General features: G+C 38.1%; 1 protein-coding gene across 1 annotated transcript in view; it reads right to left on the minus strand.

The window, feature by feature from the left end:
- CHST9 (carbohydrate sulfotransferase 9) overlaps positions 1-15221 on the minus strand; it is a 78386-nt gene that overhangs the window by 12556 nt on the left and 50609 nt on the right. Inside the window, exon 2 of the mRNA XM_053999516.1 lies at positions 4167-4204. Within this exon, the coding sequence (XP_053855491.1) occupies positions 4167-4204 (38 nt within the window). The remainder of the gene's footprint in view (positions 1-4166; positions 4205-15221) is intronic.

Raw genomic sequence — 15221 nt, forward strand, 5'->3', positions numbered from 1 at the left:
TTCAGTGAAGGGGCAACAAGGTATTTAAAGATTAGGAGCATGTGACATACAAGCAGTGGCCAAGAGAGTTGATGCTGTTTAGTTTGGAGAAGAGGAGGCTTGGAGAGATCTTATCAATGTATATAACCTGGAAGGGAAGAAGTGGGGGAAGTAAAAATGATGGTGCCAGACTCCTCTCAGAGGTGTCCAGTGACAGGACAGGAGGAAATGGGCACTAAGTGAAATACAAGGAATTCCATATAAATACAAAAAAATACATTTCTACTGTGTGAATATTAAGCACAGGCATCCAGGAATATCCAGGAATAGAAGAACCAATATTCTTGAAGGTACTCAAAATCCAGCCAGATGTGACCCTGGGCAACCTGCTCTATGAGTAAGTGGGTTAGACAAGATGATCTCCAGAGATGCCTTCCAACCTCAACCATTAGGTGATTCCATAAAGCACATGAGGGTGAAACAATAGTTCAGGTTTTAGCAGGCTAAATGCATTAGCTCTCTCATAGATTTTCAAACTCTTAATTTTGGGGGAATAAAGTACATAACACTGAGGAATATGATCCCAAACTGGGAAAACAGAACGAAGGGCCATACCTATCAGATAACCTCAAAGTGGCAGGACTTGGAAGCTGGTATAAATGGACTGAAGTTTTTTTTAGCTAGGTCATTTGAGACGATGAAGGGGATAGAGGAGAAAACTGGAGTAAACTACAGCAGTGCACAAAGGCAGCCAAGGACTTTGGTCTGAACTGTGAAGTTTTCAATCATGTTAATACAGATTTATTACACCATGTGCCCAAAGTAACCTTCAGGTCACAAGCTATTCCTCATCATGGTCTGTGCAACAAACTTATATTGTCATTTAACAGCGGTTTGAGTTATCTTTGACTTCTTTTCTTTTGCACAAGGTGTACACATACTGACAGTATGTCAGAGCTGCAGTTATCTGTGGTCCAGCCCAGCTCTAGCAAGTACATTGCCTCATCACTATCCTTTCTCTGTTCCTCCTTCACAACCCCATGTGCAGAAAGGGAAATACTCCCTGACAGAGCACTTAAAAGACTGAGGGATGGATGTGCTGCTTCAAGAGAGTCTGCCTGGACAAAAAGCTCCTCAGTGACAAAACAGGGGGACAGATACTGTGGAGCACTCTCACTAGTCTCCCAACTTGACCTGCAGCTTCACTGCAGAAGGGATGGGCTCAAGTCTGAGCTCAAACACAGCTGGGATTTTAACCCAGAAGTCTGACTCTGCAAGTAACTTCAACTTCCAAATGCAATTACACATATTCTTGCCAGTCCATCAGAGATTCAGAGGCACTGGACACAACTGTATGTAGGAGTGTATATTAAGACCACAACACAAGCAAATATGAGTGTTAAGGATGAAACATAAAGGATTTCCCCAGACAAATTTTGATTGGTGGTCTGTAATGTGCTGTTTTGCCAATACTGTTACATAGAAACACAAGGTTTTTTTTTTTTCCTTGCATTTTTCTCAGCAGTCATTAACATGCTACAGTAAACAGGCTGTACATTGGTGCCAGGACTTACCCTTGAAGTTGCAAAGGTAGTTAAAAACAGCTATTGAAAAGCAGAGTGTGTGCTACATCTGGTTGACTGCTGGTAGTAGATGACCACTGTTGTTAAATGAACTTATAGATTTATATACATAAATGACAAAAATGGTGTTTGAGGAAAACCAGCAGATGCCTTATAATTAAAGGGAACAAAAGCTAGTGAAGATGACAACTGTAGTGAAAGGTTTCTGGAAGCAGCTACTCCCTTAGTGTTTTGTCTATGGCATGTTTCATTAAACTTTGTTTAGGCTTTAGAAAGAGCTGAGAACCACACGGAAACCATAGTGGTCTTCAAGATTAGAGAGGTCCCAGATGCACATAGACAGTCAGGGGTTTATCCAGCAGGAGATCACTGGGACAGCAGCTTTATCATTGCTTCATCCCCTCTCTGTTTCACTCACCTCTCAACAAGATATTTCCAGCTATTTGCCCCTTTGCACTCCTGCTCCTGTCAAGTCGTAACATCATCCATCTTCTGCAGAGAGCTTCTCCCTCACTTAAGTTTCTGGCAGCAAGTTTAACTCACTGTTGCTGAACTGAACTTAAAGGGGACTAAAGGATCTTACCCTGCATATAAAATTTTAAGTTCAGTATTGAAAATGAAAAGAATCCTTCCGTGACAGATATTCCATCAGGATCAACACCAGTTTAAATATTTTTTTTGAAGCAATACGAAGTTCTTCTGTAATTGTGCCCGAAATGACAGACTTGAAAATGAGATTGATTTCTGTTCTGAAACACTCTTCCAGTTCTTGGAAATCTAAAGGAAGTTCATCTGGAATGGGACATCACCAGCTAAAGTAGTGCCCATTTAAATGGGAATGTCTACAAATCAACTTTTTACAGCTTTATTTAGATACATTCAGCATATCAAGACAATGCAATGTTCCTTCAGAATTAGATACTCTTAGGTTATCTGCAGAGAGACAGAGCAGGTGAACCATTCAATGAAGGCAAGACAGTGGCATGCAGGAAAAGACCAAGACTGGTCACACAAAGTACAGCACATGATCCACCCTTTGAAAACGTGGCATTTTTTTTTTTTTCTAAATTTTTTTTTTATTCACAATACATTCTTCCTCAGAAAAGGGCAATGGCACCGAGCAGATTTTGTCACACAGAAAATCTGCAGAATTAGGTCTCCAATCAACCAGTCACACACTGCCAATGTTACCTCAACTTGTGGTTTAAAAATACAAGTGCCCCCCCTTCTGGCCAACAAAGACTCCCAAAAGTGGCTTTGCGAGAGATTTCGGGCTAATTTTAAAAAGCAGTTTTGGTTATAAAAGTTAATTAGACTTGTTCTAGGTTATAAACTCTCAGCCAAAGCACATAACTCCCATTAAATTCCAAAATATTTCTACAGTTAGTTTAAAAAATGAAAGATTTCCTTTGCTTATGCAATGCCACGTTCTGGACTAAATATCTATCCATCAGCTTCTCAATAATGAGAATATTGTAAAAACTCTGAATATTGCTTTGTGCCACAGGACCAAGCTTCCCATAAGTGTCCAGACATGCAAGGGTTTACTTGGTGAAGAGTGGTGCCAGCTCAGGCCACTGAAAGTGACACACTGACATCTGTGCCATGCTCAGCCATGGCAGGGGACTTGCTGTTAGACCCAAACCAGGCTGCTTTAGGTGGTCAGTCCCCTGTCAGATTTGTCCTTCACGTTGGTGATCAGCTCACAGATAACTGTGATGTAATTACTCCAGTGCCTCAATATATAGCTTAGAAGGAAGATGGCTTAAGGGAGGGTAATTGCTGGACTGCAAATATTTTAATGACTGCTTTTAAGTGGCATTTCAAAGTAAATCTCACAAACAAGCCAGATGCCCATTTATATGCCATCTGAATAACAGCATTCAGCAAGAGGACAAGAAGCCAAAGGATGACAAGCAAGCACACTGCTTCTGTGGGGTCGGGTTCTTTCAATCCACAGAGGCATGTAATTGAGGAAAGCAAACTCTGGGTTTCCTCCTCTCTTTCTGGTTAGAATTTTTTTTTTTTTTTCAGTTTAGTTCCTATATGCTTTTCCTGATGCTGAAATTACAAATTACAATATATAAAGGTTTTTTCATAAATAATTACTCTTGATACAGTAATAAAGACAGGACAGAAAATGCCTCCGCAAGCATTGTCACAGTTTAGGGCAGCCTTAATGAGAATTCATGGCAGAAATAACCTAAGAAACACTGAAACACACTGCTTACATATGTTGATCAGGTATTTGTATCAATAGCTTTCTGCCTTTTAAAAGGAATACTAGCAAACAGAAAGGAGAAAAAGGTATAATGTTTGCTACAAAATTTGATACCAATGAACAAATTACATCTGGGCTTTGTCCTCAGCACCAAAAGGGGAAGTAGATGAACTGAATTGCTTAAATGACAAATCTTAGATCAAAATGATAGCTACTCTTGTGAATTCAACACATCTGCAGAGCCAGCCAGTTGTCTGACATGTGCTCCTTAGCACACCTGTACTGTTAATATTAGTGTATCTTGTGAAGTTTTACTTTCTACTTGCCACAACTCTTCTGCCTAAAAAATTAAGTTAACAAAAAGTATGAAAGTTTCCAAATACCTGATTAATTGTCTCTTGTTGCATTTTTTTTCCAGACTCTGAAAGAGAAAGAAAAAAATAGTTTGCATATATTCTAATCAATATGATAGGGAACATGCAGAGCAACAAACAGTAAATTAGTAAAAAAATAATCAAAACCTATAATTAAGAAACATAATTTAATATGTGGAAATTACTTGATAGTTTGAAATGGAAATACACCTAAAATAAAAGAAACACAAGCCTCTCTTATAAAAGAGATGTGATAGAAAGAAGATTGAGATAGGTAGCCAGTCTTGCTAACGTGGAACTCCACAAAAAATTTAAACATTAAAAGGGAAGAAAAAAAATCTAATATGCAGGATTAAGCCTCTTAATGTTGTAATATGTATTACGTGACCAAGAGACTGGTAGCATCCAGCTCAGGATTTAACCACTGGAGTAGAAAAGCAACTTCTGCCATTACCTTAAAATAAAATTAAATGCCTGTGTCAAGACTGAGGCTCAGCACCAGCTGGCCCAGGAAGAAATTCTATCCTGATATTATCCACAAAGTGGCAAGTTGAATTATGGTCTTGTTTCCTTTTTCTGGCCTTCTTCTGCAGTGTCCTTCAGTGTGCTCCTGGAGATAAAATCAAAACCTAGACAGAACACTGCTTTTCTACACTGTCTGGGACTCTAGCAGCAAGGACACTTCAAATCTGTTCTTTGCTTTTTGACCAAAAGGGGCAATAATTTGCTTCATTTACTGCTCCTATGCACTAGTTGTCAAAAGGGCAGCTGGTATCAGTTTGCTACTGGAGACTGTCCACACATATTGGGGAAAGTCAGGAATTTCACACTTGCCTATCCAGCTAGGCTACGTGCACCCCGAGGGTTTTTAAAAATAATAATGATAGGACAGGAATTACAACCTGTCAGTATCACTATTAACTGTCAGGGGAGCTTGCCTAGCTCAGGTGGCTGCCACTTCCAGATCTGGAAAGTATACTCCATTTCTTCCATATTGATAAGTGTGGCACAAACAGAATTTTTAAAATGAGGTGAAAATATTTAAAGTGTTAAAATACAGACTCAAGGGACAATGATCCTCCCTTCCCATCCCTGAGACTACTCCTCTTTTCAATGAAAGCATTATAGATTATTCAGATGAAGATAATTACTTTAGGCTATATTATAAGATTGTCTCTTATGATAATTGCTTCCTGCATGCTTGTGTTGTATTTTTATTTGCTAAATGTAAAAACTATGCTTTTAAAAAACTCCACAGAACTATCATTTGGAGGAGACTTCTTAAAATGTATTCCCTTGCTCACTGAGTTCATCTTTAGGAGAAATAAGATTTATTCTTGTAACAAATATTTTAGCCAAATAGATTGCTGGTAATAGAAGATTAAAGGGGTATATGTTTTTAGCATTCTCTAATGATATACAAGTTGCTATGAAAGCAGAGTGTTTGAAATCTCTGGTTAGATCAACACTATTTTGCTCAGAGGTTTGTGGACTTTGAATACTGATGCTTTCCTGTTTCTCAGTGCATTTGTTTTTAGGCTATTTTGATTCACTTTAAAGGAATTTTAATAACTTTCTGTTGACAGCATGGACAGCTGGTCTTGAGAATTAGTGAAAATTCACTTGCTGACTGAGGAAGGAAGTGACATCAATGAGTTTCTAAAGTCAGGCCTGAGGGAAAAGTGTGCTCTGCCAGAGTAGCCTTTCATGCCGTTGTATTTCCAGTGATGCCTCAAGATGCAGATTGCATTATCAATCAAACTTGTGGTTTCTCCCTCAGATAAATATAGAAAAAAGAACAGAAAGACTGGGAAAGACCTGTGCAGCCATTCCGGACACTACTAAGAAGAAGGTGAAGAAGAATTTATGCTAATTCTTTCCTTGTTCTCTCTTCTTTCTTTTTGTGATTTAAATGTACAGTATCAAGGAAAAGGCAGTTGCAGAAGTGGTTTTATCATACGACAGCAATGATGACATGGGTTAAAAAGGACAGAGATTGACTGTTGGGCTGTTAAGGATAGAAGAGAGATCAAATTCAAGGTCACCACTAAATTGAATACTGAGTTCTCCATTTATTCGCTAGATGATCCTTGTCCTCATCACAGAACAACTATGTGCATTTGGCAGAGTCAGCACTTGTGTTTAGAAGGGACCAAGGTCTGTAATAACAGACACACTGCAAATCTGGGTGGAAACCTGCAAAGTCCTGGTGTGTATTGTACTATTGTTTAAGAAGAAACATCACAAAAAGCAGTGAAAAAACATGACACCTACAGTGCTGAAAGGGGGTTCAGTTTCCAGCTGCCAGAGGCTAACTATAGGGCAGGACAAGACCATTGAAAGTGGGCAGAATTTTGTTTGTCCTGCTTTGGGGTTTTTTTGTTTGCCTTTTTTTTTTTCCCTTTAAATTCCCAGAATTATCTTATAATGACTAGTTGCTAATTTTTTTTACTTTTGGCACTCCCACTTTTGAGGAGGATGTTCCTCTGTCGGTGCCTTGTGATCATTTGTGGGACCATCAACATTCACCAGCAGGATTCAAAAAACACCACTGGAGAGGCTGCCCCTTATTCAAAGGACGTGAAGCAATGGGACACTGACAAAACCAGAACTGTCAGAACATGCCAGCCAGTCCTACAGGCAACCCCTGTGCCAGTCTCATGAAATTCAGGTAATACTTGACACTTGCAAGAAGTTTCATTTCTAGTAGATGTACACATGCTAAATTAAAATTTTTTTGACAGTTTCTCCCAAGCCACTGCAATGATGCAGCAGCTTGTGCAACTGCCATCTGAAAACTTGCATGGAAGCTGCCCAGTAGGTAGCCAGAGCAGTCCCAGAGCATACCTTCCATAACTCAGACTGCTTGTGAGCAGCTTGCTCTTCTCCTATATTTCTTCTGAAACGTCATTTTTCTACCTGTCATCTTGCAAACTGTTCCTAAATGGGCTCAATAGTGCCACCTGAGCTAAAAATCACAAGCAAATCCAAAGGCCTTAATCATAGACAAATAACTGATACTTTGTGATTCAAAGGTTGTATTTACCAGTATGGACTATGATCCTTATTTGCTGACACTGTGCTTTTCTACCATTCTAACTGAGGCCAAGCTGCTGCAACTGGATTCCAGTGATGTTTTTTGCATCAGGGCTGGAGAAACATACCTCTCCCAATTAATTTTTAGTGATATTCTTTTGTCTCTCTAGTTGCAAAAAGTGTAATGGGTGGTGGCTGGTTGAGATAAATGGCCTTCTTGGGTTGACCTCAAGCTATATCACTTTAGAAAAAAAAAATTACAACAACATTGTTTAAAAGAATTCTCTGTATGTTCATACACTAATTAGTACAGTAATTCCTGTTTCCAGGGCAAGTTGTTTTTTTCAATTTTTTTTTTTTTTTTTTTTTTTTTTTTTTTTTTTTTTGGTTGGTTGGTTGTCCATGATTAAAAGATTACCTTACTGAGAGGAATACTGTATGTTTTCTAAAGTAACTGACAGCTGCAAGACAGGAGAGTGTGCCATAACTGCTGCTGTCATGAGGAATGGCAACACTGACTGCTCAGCCTTATGCACACAGCCTACACAGAGAACAACACTTAATTATGCACTCTATGCCCTGCTTACCTCCATACAAAGGAATGGCATATTTGTGCAGGTTTACAGATTAATCTGCTGTAATTCCCTTTAATGTTAAACTACTTCCAGCTCAATTGTAATTAAGATCACCAGGCACAAAAGATTCAGATTGGAAATATGAGTACACTCCAACAGAACAAATGACAGCTTGATGCTGTTCTTTATGTTCAAATAGTTGGATACATTAAGGATTTTGACAGCATGTTTGTTCTGTAAGTATGTAGATGAAAAAACAAAGGTTTCATTTCAAAAGCAAAGCATTACTACTGTATTTAATTAGAGAGGAAAAATCCCTGAAGTATACAGATCTGCCAATTTATGTGATATGACTGCTATAAGACCTAGCAACAAAGGATTATTTTTTTCCTTCCAAAAATTAAATCCAAATTTATATATATACTAAAGCAACCATCATCAATGTCAAAATAAAAGCTTTGGAATAAAAAGTTTGCTTCCTTAAGTCTTCAGATAATTCTACTAATATTTGTGGCATGCTAGAAAGGAAAGGGATGAACAGAAATGCTGAGTCTGTTTCTCTGTTCCCAGGTATCTGAGGGTTTCCAGAAAGACTGAGAATAGTGTGGAGATCTCAGGGGGCAAAGGGGACCCTCAGCCTTGTTCTGAAACTGCCAAATGCATAATCTGGAACAGCCATATTCACTTAACTTCAAGTGGGAATGGTACTTCTAAAAATAATTTCTGAAGAGGGAATTTGATGCTTTAATACCAATTTAGTTTTGCTTTTCCAGCTTCTGAAATAAACCCTACCAACTTCATCTTTTACTTTATGTTTCTAGACTTAAACACATATGCAATCTATTAAGTTGTGACCCGCCCCACTTTGATTACTGCAGTCGTGATATACCAGCACAGATTCTGAGAAGTGTAAATAAATCAAAGCACTTATTTTTTATAAACTTCTGCAGCAAATTCCCATGGCACCAGAGCCTGGGGAAGAAACACTCAGATTTGTTTTTCAGGCTTATAGCAGACAAGGTGTGACATTAACAGATTATCTTCTGTGAAAGCCTGCAACTAGACACACAAAGATTAAAATATTTAGGGCAGAACCATATATTTCCTATGTATTATCAGCAGAATCTCTGGAGTCTGCAAGCAACACAGCTCTTGCAGACCTGCACATCATTTCCTCCTCCTTCTAACAAGGAATTCAATAAACTGAAAGTGCTCGTTTATATCATTGCCTTCAAAACCTAGTTTAGCTTTCCATTGCACCTCTATGATAATTATGCAACTGAATATGATTACAGCGGCCTAAAAGATATTAATCACAACTTCATGGTATTGCATAATCCTTCTCAGTTGTCACAATACCAACTCATAAGTTGCCCTGGCAGAAGGAAACATAAAAAGAAACCCAAGTTGATACTGATTGAAGCAAATGAAGGAAAGTTGGCCATCTCAAAACACTGAAACTCTCACAGCATTCCAAGGTCTCCCTAGCTAATTTTTAGTGATTACTTTTGATATGAAAACAGACCTTTAATTGTCAGTCTCTAATAAGGATGCAGAACTGTTCCCTGGGAGGTTCAAAGGACCCTGGGAAACTAAACATTTACGAAAGCTTGAGTAGCCAAATGTCTTGTGCTGATTAACATAGACCATTCAGTTTCCACCTAACGAAGTCATAACAAGAAGGAACCCCAAAGGAAAAAAAAAAATTGGACTGACAAAGGAACATTAGTCTTAATAAGACTGAGGACTCTCATTCATTAATTCTGTTGAGTGTAAAAAGGAGGTGGGGGTATAACTCAAATTCATTCCTGGACCAAATCCTGCATTGACTAACATTGTGTAACTGTACTTAGGGTGATGACATGTTACAACATAAATTAATTAAAAATGTAAAGTTTTACCTGCTCTCTGCCTCATCAGCAGTGATAAAAATTTTCAAATGAGACAGAATTGCCAGGATGCCCACTAACAGAATTAGTAAGCAGCCTTGTTTGCCAGTTTTCTTCTAGAAGGCTGTGCTTTCTGTAACTGGGAAAAGGGAAAGCAAAATTTTTTTATATTTTTTCTTTAAAGATGGAAGATTTGAGATAATGGAAACATGCCAGACAGTGCAGTGTATTTGGCTGTAGCATCAACACAATATTGATATCACGATTTGGATGGTTTCCAGTTGAACATGGTGAGTATTTTCAATGCCTATTTGGCATTCATCTTGTGTCTAACAACAAGAGTAGTTTGTTTCAAATTTGTTTTACAGCTCACTATGCAATTGCTTTGAAAAGTTTTTTTTCTTTTTATCCAACTGCTTCACAGCTTTTTTCACATTCCTGTACTCTTAAAGGAACCAAATGGAGCAAATCACACATTCCTATTCATCTGTAATAGGCAAGCAAAGACCAGCTAATTATGTCTTAGTAGGTGCATTTTTTGAAATCCTATCACAATGTGATCCAAATCCAATGGTAAAAATTCTCAGTTCCCACACTGCAAGGGCCATTGCTTTTTCATCTGAACTCATATAAACCACAAGTCTCTCCTTTTATGTTGCTAGTTATGTATGGTGCTTTATGCTGCTTTATATTATTATAATCTTTATATTATGATAAGCTTTGGGTAGGTCACATAATCTGTTAAAATACCTTTTTGACTGTGCTCCCATGTCAAGCTCAATTGCTTATGCAGTTGTATTCCAAAAAAATAGGTTTCCAGGCTTTGACACAAAGTAAGTTGTTTCTACCCATCTGTTGCAGTTTCTTGTATCAAGGTTCTTAGTACTTCATTCTGTGAGGGATCATGAAATCATACAGTGGCTTGGGTTGGAAGTGACCTTAAAGATCTTCTAGTTCTAACCCTGCTGCCGTGGGCAGGGACACCTTTCACTTGACCAGGTTGCTCAGAGCTCCAACCAACATGGCCTTGGATGGTTGACTGATTTTTTTCCAATGAAAGAAAACTGTCTGGGGTTTTTACTCGAAGGACATCACAGTAAGATCTGTCATGATAGAAAAGACCATGGAGAGCAACTGGAGCTTGAATCCCCTTGCTGAGACCCCACACAGAAATAAAGCTGTGGGTATACAGCTCTCTCTTTAATATACCCTGCTATGGTCTTAGGCAGCTGAACCTTTGCATTTAGCTTACAGTGGACTGAAATATTGCAGTAGTCTGGTTTTGGTTTTGGCTCCTGCTTGGGTTCTGTTCATATTAACAGAATGGTTGGCCCTGTCCCGATGAGGAATATGAGTGCAGTTGAAATTTGCAGTCCAATTAACCACCTCAATGCAAAGCCTCATGGAGTCATCATCATCCTGGTTGTCATCATGGTCAACTGTTGGTTTTCCACTGGTAGCAAAGATAAGTTATCTCCACATTTGGAGCACACTATTCCAATACAATCTTAATTAGAACACCCTGGAAATGGCATATAAAGGTACCAGTACCAATGGGAAGCAGCACACAAGCCCAGAGAAACTTATTTTGACTCACCTGCTAGAATAACTGCACCACAAACAGCTGAGCTACAATGTTTCTCTAGTGTGAATCAGAAGCAGTGGTGTAAGCAAGTTAAGTATACAGCAAGCCCAAACAGGGATGGAAAAATCCAGATTCTTGGCACTAATTACAAAGTAGAGTCCCACAGCAAAGTCACCATGGGAAGCCTTAGTCTACAGTTTCTGCATTTCAGAAATAAAAAGAAGATTAATTGTCTGTACAACATAAGGCCAGGAAGTGACCAGTGGTGATGAGAGCAAATATTCTTTTAATTTACTACTCATTCCAAGTTATGCCTACATAAACAAACTGTACTTGCTTAAATCTTCCCTGTTTCTTTGTTTAAGGTCTAAATGTGACACTCTAAGGCATGGGCATGCTCTTAGCAGAATGGCCTCAAACAACTTCTCTGAAATCATTCCAGTTAGAAGTAGAATATTCCCCAGTATGAACCTGACAGTAACAGACACTACTCACATTTATGAGGAATAATCAGTAATTAATCCATTAGTAAAGAAGAGAGAGGAAAAAGGAAAAGGTGCAATAGGAACCTTATGAAATAGAACTTAAACAACTAGAAAAGTAAAAAAATTCTGTAAACCAAATAATTTTATAGTGAAAGAAAATTAGGTGAAGAAAGGCAAAGAGAAACAAAAGCTAGAACATAACCTTTTCTAATGCATGGCTTTAAATTAAAATTGGTCAGATACAAACCAAAAACCTACAGCAATCATTTGCTGCAGGGAGTGCAAATTTATCTACATTTTGTACAACTGGAATATGACCTTTTACGACCAAATCTTGTGGTTGACTTCAGCTGCAGCTATTGGAAGTCATTTGTAAAAGGTCATCCATGACTGAGAACATAATATGAATCCAAGATGCACAAGGATTCAGGTTTGTGCTACTCAAAAGAACTTGGGGAAGAAGAAAGAGGGCAGGAAGCTCATCCACTGCTACAGATTCAGTTCTCACATAGGATTTATAGTTTGGTAATAGCATTTAATCTAAGTAACCAATTTCCAATATGTGAATGCAAATTATGAGAGGATACACAGTTTTTCTGCTTGTCATTTATGACTACAATACTTAAATATTACCAAAGGAGATTATATTATCAAACAAGACTACTTATTTAGTAATGTAACTTGAGTCAATTTTTGTTGTCTAGATCATGGTAAAACCTCTTCTTCCCACAGATTTTCCACTACAATAAAAGATTATGGACTCTCAGATTCTCAGTTCTTACTGTTATAAAGAAATAAGGTTCTTAGGTAAAGATAGTTTGTAGCCATAAATAACACATTTATCTGACTTTATTCATGCACAACCTTACACAACCTTAGTACTGTATTTTTCGGGGTTGTTTTTTTTGTTTTGTTGGTTTTTTTTTTTTAATTTTTTTTTTTTATTTTTTTGCTTTTTTTTTTCACTAAAAGTATCATATTTTAAGGAGCTCCTTACAAGAATAGCTGATAATGATGCATAAGCAACCCTCAACAAGAAAAGTGCAATGATATATAAAAACATGTAAGGTCATTAGTCATGTTCTCTGAACATCAGAAAATTCAATCTATCATTCAGGCTAGTTGATTAGGGAAAAGAAAAATTATACAATACTTTATGTATAGAAGTAAAAGAAAATTCCTGTTAGAGAGAACTGTCAGCAGTTATTTAACCAAGATCTCATGACAACACTTCCCCAGAAACCTAAAATCAATTCAAAAGGCCAGTCTGTAAAGGTTTCACCACCACTATATGAGAGTACATTTAAAATTATGCAAAAAAAACTCTTTTATGCTTGTTTTCTTGAAAGCCAAACCTGTAGCTCAGGCTTACAATCTGCCCTACCACTAGCTTTGGGCAGCTGTGTAGCAACTGGGTATAAATTGCATCCACTATGGATAATTGCAGCCGCCTCCTTGCCTGCAGGTGAAACACCCTGATGCTCCCAGCCTCACATACAGCACCATACTCTGCTTGGGAGGAGCCTTTTGCTCACTTTAGGAATGCCTGTTGTGCCTCCCTTTGTGTGCCATCCTTGCTACACCAATGAGGATACTGGCAGTGCTCAAAAGTGGAAAGCAGCAGGGCTGATGAAGCAAGTTCAGCTGGAGAAATCTTTATGAGAATGGAACTCAACATATGTCACTGAAAACATAGTTAAATTATTCTTTTTAATTAAGCAGGGACTCAAAATAACAGCACAAAGGTGGTATATGGTAAGGTTTTCTGTACCCAGAAAATGCAAAGCACCCCAACACCAAAAGCATAAGTGCTGCACTGCATCAGTTTGATCACTTGAGCAGAGTCTAAGTTGATGCTCTCAGGTATAGCACATCCTTTTCATGCACAGCGGGTAAAATAGGCTTTAAAACCACACCTGCAGGTTTTGTACATGCCAGCAATTTCTGCCCACAAAACATACTGCTGCTGCTTGCAAAGGACCATATGTACATTCCAAAAGCTGGTACTGAGGTACAATTTGCATCCATAAACGTGCAGGTGCAGTTCTGTGGAGATCTATGAGAAGAACGTGACCACACAGCTGACAACTACTACTTACACAGCAGCCTTCAGACAACGTTTCCATAGGATGTGCCATGCCAGGCACAGCAAGGAGAGGTAGAATTCACAGCTGAAATTGCAGCTGTGTTCATGACTGGCAGACTGATTTAAGAAACAAGCTTACCCAGTCCTGGTTTGCAAACCATGGGTGTGTACTAAGACCGGTAGCTCTGATGATACCCCAAACTGAGGGCAAGATTAATGTGTCAGCTACAAAGGTGGAAAAATTTCTGAGAGAGTCCTTTGCACCAAGTGATTCAACATGGTTTTCTATGACTGAAAGAACCCATCGTGTTTATTCTTCCCTAGTGAACTGCATTCTTTTCCAGGCATTAAAATTAATTCTGCAAGACTGGCATGAATCAGCATGAGAATTACTGACCAAGTAAGCTTCAGCAAGTACTAAGTGACACAGTCCCATAATATGGTGATTTCATTCACATGTAAATTACTGATTTCTAATGAAGTGAGCACTCAGGATGAGACATTTCTCTTTTCTTCTGACAGAAGAACACAGTCAATATTGTATGTGATTACCAGCTTGGCAATGACTTCTTGCTAACTGCAGGGACAAGGTCTTGACATATGTCCATAGACTAAGGGAAAAAGGCATATTTCTGTTTAGTTTATTATTAGTATTTAGTTCTAATGGACATAATACTTTATATGAAATCTGATTAAAGAATGTGAAAAGAAACACAAATGAAATGTGGAAAAATTATCTTCAGATTAGAAGTTATTTTGGACTAAAGCCACACCAATTGTGATTGCTTAAATATTTAGTGAAGGGTAAAAAGCAGTTTGAGAGGACTGAATTTCCTGCCTTCCTAGGGATCTAAAAAAGAAAATATGATAATTGAGCATCCATCCCCCACATAACTTTTGGGCATCACTAACATACTGACCTATTGCTATAATTAAAATAATTTGTATACTGTGGTTTGTTTATAATTTAAAGGCAAGCTCCAAATGTTGCAAGCATGTGAGATGCAAATCTTCAGAGAAATTAATTTTACATATTGATGTTGCTAGCAGGGGGTGAAAGAAGTGCTTAATATTTTTAAATGGCTGGTTAATTAGATGTACAGTCACAGAAGAACAGAGATGCAAACAGCTCAGAGCTTCATATTTCTTCTTTTCATACGAGCATAGCAGTAATGTTCCTACTTTCAATACCTTTTGTCCCATGGATTACAGATAACTAGCTCCCAGAATCACTGGAACAGAATCCCAGAAAACAGAAACACCACTGGTTGCAACTGTATAGAACCAAGCTTAGGCTAAACATGGTAACAAACTTACTGTAGAAATGGAAGCTAGGCCCATCCATCACAGGAGAAAGCAAGACAGACAGAAAAAAAAAAGTTAAAAAGAAATCCCTTCATATTTAATT

This window comes from Vidua macroura, chromosome 1, assembly GCF_024509145.1.
Source record: "Vidua macroura isolate BioBank_ID:100142 chromosome 1, ASM2450914v1, whole genome shotgun sequence".
Taxonomy (NCBI): Eukaryota; Metazoa; Chordata; class Aves; order Passeriformes; family Viduidae; genus Vidua; species Vidua macroura.